This window comes from Sinocyclocheilus anshuiensis, unplaced genomic scaffold (genome assembly GCF_001515605.1).
Source record: "Sinocyclocheilus anshuiensis isolate Anshui unplaced genomic scaffold, SAMN03320099.WGS_v1.1 scaffold670, whole genome shotgun sequence".
Taxonomy (NCBI): Eukaryota; Metazoa; Chordata; class Actinopteri; order Cypriniformes; family Cyprinidae; genus Sinocyclocheilus; species Sinocyclocheilus anshuiensis.
This window is the reverse complement of record NW_015546062.1, coordinates 62,996-74,605: the sequence shown is the minus strand read 5'-3', so window position 1 is coordinate 74,605 and position 11,610 is coordinate 62,996. Positions and strand designations below refer to the sequence as shown.

Here is an 11,610-nt window from a genome sequence, read left to right as displayed (position 1 = left end):
CCGTACCCACGCTATATATATATATATATATATATATATATATATGTGTGTGTGTGTGTTTCATATGTATGTATCATCACATAAGTACTTACAATTAAATTTAAATGTGAACATAAAAGCTAATTTAAAATAATAGAATATAAATGTTTCTAAAATAACACTACATTCCACACAAATTTTTTACATTTAGATTACCTGCGATCATCTAAAACTCACTAAATGTTAATCATTAAAAACTCTAACTACGTAATAATGCAGATTTTTTACCAAATCTCAAAATGAAAATTATAATTTTTTTCAGAATGAACATTATAATAAATATAAATAACAATTTTTTTATATAGTTATAAACAAATTGTTGTTCTCATGTAGCCATTAAAATGATTGATTTTAGTCAGTGTTTTATTTTTTATTTATTTAGACAAAAGAGTACAAAATTAGGATATTAGCCATTTATTGGTTATCGGCCATAACGTGATTATTGGCTTGTCTGTATCAGCCACAATTTAATATTGGTGCATCCCTGATTAAGTATGGTGGCAGTGCAGCTTTGTATATATTATTTTCATTCCCATTTATATTTCCAGACGACTCACATACACTATGTTAGTTGATTTCCCACATGTCTAGTGTGCTTAAATCTAAAACACATGAGAGGGATTTTCTGATCCTCACCTGTGTCGCTCTGAGAGTCGGGACTAGGAGTCAACTCTTCACTGCTCTCCGAGCCATGCGTGCTACCTGACCCCGCCACACCAGGTTTCCGCCCTGAAGTGGCAGCGCTATTGCTTATGGACTCTCGATGAGGTGGGACATTTGGTTTGGTTGGCTTTACTAGACCAAGAGAAAGTAAGAGAGAACAGATGAGAGGAAGAATCAAAAGCAACATGTCAAACATGCGCAATTATAAACAATTATTAAAGATTGTCAGATGATCATTGTGTGGTTCTAACAAGAAGACATGACCGATGGACAACTAGATGAAGGAGAAGGGGGCAATCAGGAGTTTGATCCGACAGTGTTAGTCATTCATTGGGCAAGGGCATTTCAAAGGTCCATCAAGCCCATAAATCTTAAGTAAATGGGGACCCAAACACGAACAAACAACACACACAAATCTGAAATCTGTTTGTGAATACATCACCTGTGGTATATTAAGATCATTAAAAGATTTGTAAGCAAGCATTAAAAAACACTTTTTAAAAACATTATCACAGCCAAAGTCACCTCAACCAAAAAACCAAATCAGATTTGCTAAACAGATGGATAAGGAAACGAAAACTACAGACAAACCCATGAGTTTGAAGTGGAACATGCAAACATGCATTAGATTTGATTAGCAAGGGAATGTACTATCCAAGAGGACAGAATCTACCCAAAGAACTGACCATAATACCTTCAAAGTCCAATCTAGTTTGCTTACCATCATCTGCAAGAGGAAAACATAGCAACACAAACAAGTTCCTTTAAATTCGACATCCATCTTTGATCTTGCAGGTATTTCAGTAAATATATGCAGAATATTTCTCATATTATAAGCTACAGAAGCACCTTCTGGTTTCTGTATACATTGGTCTCAATGATCTTAGCAGATGTTATTGGTAATTAGTGTAAATGGTTGAATGCACAGTGAAATAATACAGGTTTGGTCAATGAGCATGTGATGTAAGTTGATGTAAGTGACATTATGTAAGTAATGTGATGTGTTCTGAGGGAGAGGGAGGAAGAGACTTTATTGAGTACGTACGGAATGGAGGCGGTTTTTTGTCGGGTTTGTTGGGTTTGTTGGTTCCCCATGGCTGTTCAACAGAAAAGGAAACAATACTATTAGACAAGATAACACAAATTCAGTTTGTAAAATGAAAATCAGAGGAATTATGCTGTATAATAAACTATGGAGCATATCTTCTAACCTTCAGCACGGAAGGGACAGAGGGCCGCCATCCTGACTTAGTCTTCTTGTTGTCAAGTGCTCTGGTCTTGACACCAAGGTGCTTCATATAAAAGGCAACTGCTCCAAAGACGCAGTTACTGAAGGAAGTAAAAAGAACAGAACAGGTTACAAAGAATATTGAAATTTGAATACTGAAAAAAAACGCCGCTTTATAGCTTAATGTGTCATCAGCAACACTTCAACAACGTAATTTTGCAAATAAAAAAACTGTCATGTTAATTAGGGTTTCTGTGACACTTGATTGGTTTTAGGGTGGTTCATGAAATTATGGTATTTTTGGTATTCTAAGTAAGCTCAGATGTCCACAAAATTCAATTATGATATGCTTTATGAACACTATGTGCTTAAAATTCACAATTGCATAGACTGTATATATAAACACATTACTGCTTTTTTGAAAGTAGTCTTTCATGCTCAATAAGGCTGCATTTATTTTGTCAAAAGAGTAAAAATAGTCAAATTGTAAATAACATATTAAAGTAGAATAATAAAAATGTAAATAATACAAAAATGTAAACCGTAAAATATAAAATGTAAATTATTCCTGTAATGTTAAAGCTGAATTTCCCGAAAGACATTACTCTAGTATTCAGTGTCACATGATCCTTCAGAAATAATTCTAATATGCTGATTTGGTGATGTTGAAAACAGATGTGCTGAGAGCTCTGATGAATGGATTTTTTTTTACATTATAAAATGTATTTACTGTCCATTTTGATCAAATTAATGCATCTTTGCAGAAAAATTCATTTAATTTTTTAAAAAAACCTTACTGACCTCAAACTTTTAAATGTTAGTGTATATTTTTTATCCCTCAGAGTTCACTATACAAAAATTTATGAATGTCACAGTTGCAGTGAGACAGTTTGTGAACAGAGGTATTTCCCTCTGTGCAACTCGAGTCATGTGATCTGCAACTAGTCAGTGCAATCCCCTAGTGCACTATCAAATTGCCTAAGTGCCTCAGAGGGGATCTTCAATTGGCATCAAGCCATTTCCTTCACTTTAAAAGAACAACAGAATCTCCAATGAAGGAGGAGAAAGGGAGGAGGGAGAGGGAGGAGGACTGGAAAGGGGAGGGACAGAAGTCTGGAGGAGGAGACTGTGCACATGTGCATGTCCATTGTCTCATGCACACATGGATTAAGTGGCACAGCTGTGCAGGACAAAACGAACAACTGCAACAGCTGCAACTTTCTCATGGGCACATTGTGCACAATGTAACTTCAGCCTGGAGTTCTTTTCATAATACATGCTTATTTTGCATTTCTTAGCAATCAAATCAATCCAACCAAACAATATAAACGGTTATGAACGACTGATAACTTCATAAAAATAAAATTTTCATTTGAAAAGATGGGTTTACAACTACAGAAAAGTACATACTGTATATACTTTTACAACTACATAAAAGTGACTGTTTGATGACTTTAATTATATAAACAAAAAGTAAACACACAAAACTACACACCAATCTATAACGCAACAATGATCACAGAAAAAGACATGTGACTGACTTTTGCATTCTGCATCTGCACTTAAAAAAAAAGATAAGAAGATAAAGAAAAAAGACTCACCTTTTGTCCTTGTCAGCAACAATTGAGGGGCTGCAAAAAACAAAACATAAATAATTAGAGGGATATCAAAGGAAAAATGCAGCACAATGCTGGTCTAAAGGACTCACCGCTTAAAGTTAAGTAACATTTTTTCTTCCTCGTTCTCGACCGGTTTTTAACTCCGTTTTAGGACGGTGGAATCTAAAGGTTTCGAGCTTTTCCTGACTCAAAATGACAGTAACTGTTGTATTGTTTGTAAAAAAAAAAAAAAAAAAAAAAAAGATCTACAAAAAATTGTGGTGCATCAAAAAACCGCACTCAGGCAATTTTTTTTGAAATACAAAACAATGCAATGAAACAGTCTCTTGCAAAACTAGATGTCTGAGCTACACTATTTTCTCAAACTGCAAAAACTATGATGGCACTCTCCTAAGGCACTGAGGTTGTCCTACGGCGATGTCCAGAAGCAAGCAAAGTGCTCCAGCGGTGGAACTTGCCATTTAACTGTGTTTTTGCCTGATGCAACCGGCATGCAAGAACATGGAAATCAGATACTTATGTTTTCCTATGATAATAAAAAAGGAGGAGTGTGATAAGGAATCCCCAGCGTCTGGCCAATCAAAAACCTTGATCCGCCTCTCAGATTAAGAGTTCAGCCAATGAGAGCGTCTGTAAGTGAGGTCATTACTGTTGTACTGAGGGAGGAGCATGAATGAGGGAGAAAAAAAACTGTGCAAGAGGAAGTGGATAGTATTTGGGACAACAGAGGATGATTGTGTGAAAGCATATGAAGACTGAATACCCATATTGAGACCACTAGACATCAAAAGAATCCGTGTGAAGTCTCTGAGGATGCATTATGTCTCTAACAATGTCACTGAATGTGTGAGACACAATGTCTTCCATGCAGGTTTTTGTCACTTTACTTTGGCACAATGTCACTTTAGTCTAGCATATATTAACTATCCTGTCTCACTGCAAACCGGCTTTTGTCCCTCGCTCTTTTCCTCTCCCTGCTGGCCTCAAACGTGAGCCCTGCCTCATCCCCCTTTCCATCATTCTCTCTGGCAGAGAGCCAGAGAGCAGAGACTTCCTGCCAGCGTGGCATTTCTGACTCCATCCTCTCTCTACCACTTCCTCTCTCTTTGCCACCATTTCTTTCTTCGGGAATAATAGGACAGACTTCAAGTTGTAACATGGTGTGTTTTTAATAGAAAGAAAGAATGTGCCTAGACAGAGCATCCAAACCAGCTTGGACTGCATGAATCACGACAGCTGAGCACTAAAACAAATGGAGTCTGAATCAAACATTAAAGTATAGAGGCAAAATACATGCAATATAATGCAAAAACACAACATCATTCTGTCCGGCTGCATACTGAGCTTCTGATTCCTAAACAAATGACTCTTATAAGCCGGTTCTTTTAAAGAATCACAGTTTGATAAATCCTTACTTGGGCATTACTGAATCAACATCTGACTCACTATTCTCAGTCATGCAGAGACATTAACGGAGTAATGGCTGTGAAAATCCAGCTTTGCCATCACAGGAATGAATTACATTTTAAAATATATTAAAATAGAAAAAACTTATTTCAAATTGCAATAGCATTTCACAATATTACTGTTTTTACTCTATTTGTGATTTTTAAAAATGCAGCCTTTTGAATGCTACTGTATACAATATGTATTGTTGTTTTCATATATGTAGATAGGAACTACACTTATCTATACAGATGGGAAACATGATAAAGCTTTCAATAGAGGGACATGTGTGGTTCTTTTAGTGGGCAGTGAGCACCAGTTTATCCATGCTGGCTTTCATTGTGTAAAAATAATGAACTGAATCCAGATTGGCAATGTGTGTTCAACAGAGGCGAAAGGCTCAGCGGTCTCCTCCTGTCTCACTTCCTGCATGGGGGTCCTCACTTTCCGTGGGGTGTAATATTAATGCTTACAGCCCAGTGTTCACCCTATAATGTGAATCTACTGCACTCATCCACCCTTTGTGATGCCTGACAATTAAAGACCCCAAGTTGCTTTGCTTAAAGAAACGGTTCATGTAAAATTGAAGACTTCTTTTTTACTCTCACTCACATAATTGACTTTCTTTCATGGAGCACTCTAAATAATTGTTTGAATTGAAAACAGAAATGCTCTGATATTAGACTTCTGTTCTATATATATTTATACTGTTCATGTGATGTTGAAAAATGGCAGATATTTGCATTCATTTGATCAAAAATACAGTAAAAACTGTAAAAGTGTTCTGTGATGAAAAAGAACAGGATACATTTGAAATAGAAATCTTTTGTAACATTGATAACCATGTTAACTTCTTTAAAAATATATTCATCTTAAACTTTTAAACTGTGGAGTAAATATATATATATATATATATACACACACACATACATTTACATATATACACATACACACACTTAAATCACTAAGAAATAAAATCAATGATTTTACCAGTTACTTTATTTACATTATAACAGTATCAAAATGTTTAATAATAAGCAACAACTAAACATCTAATAATAACCAATAGATTCTTTAGAAAAATCTCTATTATTGGCAGCTAATCAATATGGTACTGATATACCGTGCATCCCTACATAGTAAGAATAGGATTATAGCAGACAAATCTGATAAACTACACTTATTATTGTTTTGTTTGTCCTTTTTGTTCAGAGAAAAGAGCAGCCTGGCGATTGCACTACATATCTCCTAAATATCTGTGTGTCATGAAAGACAAACATTATATTGGTTTTAAACCGTGCCCATTTCAGGTAAGCAACCATTTAACTTTTGCCTTATGTTTTCAAAAGGTGACTGAGTTGCATCAGTTTAAGCAAAGAAAGGCCCAATCCACAACAAAAGAACAATTTTAGAGCAAAGAATGAAGCTTCAATGGATATGTCAGCTGATCCTCAGTTAATTGAACTGCATATAAAGCACAACAGTGAGTGAAGTGAATTCTGATACTGCTATTATAGAATTTACTGCAAGGGGTCAAACAGCCCAGCAGCAAGAAGATCCTGTGCAGTATGACACATTCAATAGGCATCACTTAGCAGCCGGTGAGTGAATATCGACAGAGACTCGGGGGTTCTGATCCGCTGTGAATGCAGATTTGACAATAGTTGTATTCTGTCTAAGCGAATCGAGAGGGAGAAGTATTTGTGATTCTCTACCCCACTGCATACATGGTGTTTGACTCAGCAGGCCACCAAAAAAAAAAAAATCACACAGCAGGCAGTTACAAATCAGGCTTGGATTACAGGTTAGGCACTGCGGAGGGCAGCAAAAGGCAAAGGTCTGGCTCTGTGTTTCAGACAAGACCAGAGCACCTGCTGGTTCTTTCTCAACCATGACAAGAGAGTCAAAGAGAAACCAGACACACTGAAAACTGACAGATGGGCTAATTCCATCAACTAGGGACAAATTAATACCAATTCTGGTAGTAATATACAGACATGAAATTTACTATAATAACAGTTCTTACTTGGCCTCTACCATCTTTTCCAGTATGGATTCAGCTACTGCCTTCTCCTTCATCTCCATGGGGATGCGGTCGGTTGGACGATGGGATTCCACGTCATTTAGTTCATGCTCATTGGGAGTCATTCCCATCATCCTCTTTTGCCTAATGTGGGAAACAAGTACAGATAGACCGGTATCGTAATTGGACAAAAGGGATAGATGAGTACTTGTTACCAGGGCCTGACATTTAGCATTTCCAAGACTTTACAAAAATGTAATCTTACATATGTGAACATAATGTGCATTGTGAATGCCAAGTGCTCCAGGTTCACTTTATTTTGAAATACACTTGCGGGCCCCGTGACTCTCACCTGAAGTCCTCCAGCTGCCGCAGAATCTCTGGACTCTGCATGAACTGTATTTCATAAGCATAGCGTTTTTGTTGTTCTTCACTGATCATTTCTGGACGCATGCGATCTGAAGGATCACAGTGAGAGATATAAATGAATTTTATGCAACTACAGCAATAATACAATATTAACATTAACTGCAGTGATCTGATTCAGACAGAAGTTCACTCACCCAGTTCAGAGGCTATGTTATTTGGCACATGTACGTTGAGAATCTGGAAGAGAGAAGGAATGTGTTGGAAACAGTTCAATCCAAAATCTTGAAACGGACCAAATCAGGGCTCAGCATTAAGAATTTGCTATGCTGGTTTGACTTAACCAGTAGTTCATGTTAGAATGTTCATATAATGTATATTTATATATAGCTTATTTTTTAAATAAAACAAATCATAGAATTAGCATACATATAGAAAGGAAAATGATAAATAAATTACAATTAATTCCAGATTTTAATTAAAATAAATAAAATTGTATTAAGTGTGGAGGACATTATAAAATACAAGTTAAATGTTTTATATTTTATATACCTCCAGTGTTACATGTAATACATTACAGCACCACCAGAGGTCACAACAATATAAATAACCAGAGAACTACTTTCTTCCATTTAATTTTAGCTCAGTCCACACCTCCATAGCCTTAATGTCAACTCAAAAAATACGCAGAGAGAGAGAAATATTCAAAAGAAAAATAAAGACTCAACATAAAAATAAAACATGAAAAGGGGGAAAAAAGCAGCCATTCATCAGGGGAGGTCATTCCCATGACCCAAAGCAGGAAGTCAGGTCGGGCAAACACACAGATACATGTCTAAAACAGGGGTAGAAAATGCAGAGAAAAAAGTTACATTGGACAGAAGGGGCAGGCAGACAGACTGGAAGGAAAGGACAAAAACTTTGAATGATGAAATTAAGTCTAAAAAGAGACGGATCGGGGGAGAAACAGACAAGTGGGGAAATTATGACCTGATATATCATATGAAATTGAAAGAAAGAACTGGATAACATACTGTCCATTTCTAATGACATCTAATGAATGTCAGATGTATTCAAAGTATAGTCAGAAAGAACCATAAATCTCACCCATACCAAATATGACATGAAAAAACAGAAATAAAAACTTTATTAAATCCCATTACTGTAATCAAAAACAGCCCAACTTGACAAAGATTTGAGTAATTTTAATGCAAATTTTATTTCTATTTGTCTAAAATCACTGTTAATTACTTTATAACTATTATTCATTCAGTATTTATGACCTTCTATTACTTGAGGTTACATGGAACATTTGTACATGTAAAAACATTTTTTTTATGATTCATGAATAAATCTATTAAAAAAAACCTTACTGATAAAAAGCCATCCATGGATATGTGATGGTTATGCATCAACTACCATTCTGCACTTTTAACCAGAAATGTCTTTACAAATCATATTCCTATTAATCTGCCTCAATATTTTAGAAAACAATATACTAAAACATTAGACAGCTTTCTTCACTTTGCAAGAAAACACGCTTAAAGATAAGACTGACGGACAGCAGATCACCTGTGTGATAAATAAAATACAGCTTAAAAAAAAATCCCCAGCATTCCTTTAGGGGGTCTAACAAAAACATAGACAAGAAAACGAGGGGTGGACTGAAAAGTGTGACAGAACAAAGAGACAGACTTGTAAAGTGATAAACAAACTTGACAGCCGAATGTCTGGAACTCTTCTTGTTCACATACCGCTCCTTTTTCCAGGTAAGTGTTGTAGAATTCCCCAAAGTGCTTCTTGGTGTCTTTGGCATTGAAGTTCTTGAAGAGGTCAGCATGAAGGTAGCATAGCTAAGACAAGGGGAAAAGAAAGAGAGAGAGATCGAGTGAGGGAGATTAAAGAAAGACAAGCGCAACAAAACTGACATATTTAGACACCAAAAATAGAGGGATAGTAATACGTGCTATGTTAGCACATGCTGACCAGTGAGAAAATAGTATTAGGAGGGATGACAGGGACAAATTGACCAATCTAAAATTAAAGGGGTCATATGAACCAAATACACAAAATAATGTTCTTTTTAGCAACATCATATGACCCCTTTAATGAACACAACATAGTACCTGTTGGATTTGAAAGCAAACATAACTTGTCAAACTCAATAATATATAAGTACACAAAAGGAAAACAGTATAGGGCAAGATGTCCACCATGTTTTTGCCTTGACTTGACCACAGATATCACTAAATCAAATGATGAATGGTTGTGCTCTAAATAATTGACATTTGTTTCTGAACATCAACATCTGTGAGATTTATCCTATCTGAACAGTTTTGAGGTTAAATGTAGAAAGAGATAAAGGATTTGGGAGACGGTACCTGGGGTAGATCACATTGGCTGCATGCCAAATAAAGAAAGAAATACTCATGCATTAAATCACATGAAAAGGGTTTTATCTACATACATGACACACCCACCCCTCCCCAAACACACACATAACATTCATAGCTGAACAAGAGGTACTGTAAGAATCACGAGCCTCACATACTAAATTAAATGCATGTATGCGCTCTGACAAAAATAAACAGGCACACATCGTTTAAGTTCTTACCACAGGAGCACAGTCAAACTGTAACATGACATGATGAATGAAGACCAGTAGGTGGGTGGGCCTGGACTTCAACAGCTCAATACTGTTAAAGTGACTGCACTGATCATCCACCATCTGAGATAAAAAGGGATGAATAAAAATTAACAATAATAAAAAAGGGAAGTTTTTTTTTTATGTTTCTGAAAAATGTCTCCTATACTCACAAAATCTACATTTATTTGATAAAAAATACAAAATCATTAATACCGTGAAATATCATAACTATGTAAAAAAAAACAAAAAACAAAAAAAACACCTCTTCATTCTACTTGAATGTATTTTAAAATGTAATTTATTCCTGCAATGTCAAAGCTGAATTTTCATCAGCCATTACTCCAGTCTTCAGTTTCACATAATCCTTCAAAAATCATTCTTTTACGCTGATTTGATGCTCAAGCAACATTTTTATTATCAATGCCTAACTGTTTTGCGGCTAATTTTATTTTTGAGGAAACCAAGATCATTTGATGAATATAAAGTTCAAAAGAGCAGCATTCATTTAGGCAAGGCAAGGCAAGTTTATTTATATAGCACATTTCGTACACAATGGTAATTCAAAGTGCTTCACATGAAAGAAAGTAAAATAATCATAAAAAATAATCACAAAAATAAAACAAGGAATTTAAAAACTTTGAAAATAATTTAAAATGAATTTAAGACAGTTAAAAATAGAAAATGATTATACATAAAATAAGAAAACGATTATACATAAAATATAGTGCAATCAGTTCGGACGTTGCACAGTGCTCATTCAATAAATGCACAGCTAAACAGATTAGTTTTGAGTCTAGATTTAAATGTGACTAATGTTTTAGTACATCTGATCTCTTCTGGAAGCTGGTTCCAACTGCGGGCGGCAATGCAACCAAGGGTTGTGTGTCTTGGTATTTCTAACTGACTCGATCCTAATGATCTGAGTGGTCTGTTAGGTTTATATTCAGTGAGCATATCTGCAATGTATTTAGGTCCTAGGCCATTGAGTGATTTATAAACGAGTAAAAGTACTTTAAAATCAATCCTAAATGTAACTGGAAGCCAGTGTAAAGACCTGAGGACTGGTGTGATATGCTCAGATTTTCTGGTTCTTGTCAGAATTCTGGCAGCAGCGTTCTGGATGAGCTGCAGCTGTCTAATGGTCTTCTTGGGAAGGCCGGTGAGAAGACCATTACAATAGTCCACCCTGCTGGTAATAAAGGCATGAACAAGTTTCTCCAAGTCTTGACTGGAAACAAAACATCTAATGACTACTGACATGACTACTGAAACTAAGGTCCGTCTCCAGAATCACACCAAGATTCTTGACTTGATGTTTGGTTGTTAGACCCCTAGAGTCAAGGTATGCATTCACCTTGAGAACTTCATCTTTGTTTCCAAATGCAATGACTTCAGTTTTCTCCTTGTTTAACTGAAGAAACTTTTGGCACATCCAACTGTTAATTTCATCAATGCCTTGGCAGAGGGATTCAATGGGACTGTAGTCATTTAGTGATAAGGCTAGGTAAATCTGGGTATCATCAGCATAGCTGTGATAGGCAATTTGGTTCTTTCTCATTATTTGACTTAGTGGGAGCAT

The 11,610-nt window shown here is 35.8% G+C and overlaps 1 protein-coding gene across 1 annotated transcript in view; it reads right to left on the bottom strand.

Annotated features, from left to right (window-relative positions):
• LOC107699443 (rho guanine nucleotide exchange factor 1-like) overlaps positions 1–11,610 on the bottom strand; it is a 59,203-nt gene that overhangs the window by 15,907 nt on the left and 31,686 nt on the right. The window contains exons 4-13 of the mRNA XM_016500701.1: positions 9,999–10,112; positions 9,139–9,237; positions 7,582–7,624; positions 7,371–7,476; positions 7,022–7,162; positions 3,532–3,561; positions 1,914–2,031; positions 1,748–1,799; positions 1,397–1,429; positions 676–834 (exon numbers count right to left, since the gene is read on the bottom strand). Coding sequence (XP_016356187.1) covers positions 676–834; positions 1,397–1,429; positions 1,748–1,799; positions 1,914–2,031; positions 3,532–3,561; positions 7,022–7,162; positions 7,371–7,476; positions 7,582–7,624; positions 9,139–9,237; positions 9,999–10,112 — 895 coding nt within the window. The remainder of the gene's footprint in view (positions 1–675; positions 835–1,396; positions 1,430–1,747; positions 1,800–1,913; positions 2,032–3,531; positions 3,562–7,021; positions 7,163–7,370; positions 7,477–7,581; positions 7,625–9,138; positions 9,238–9,998; positions 10,113–11,610) is intronic.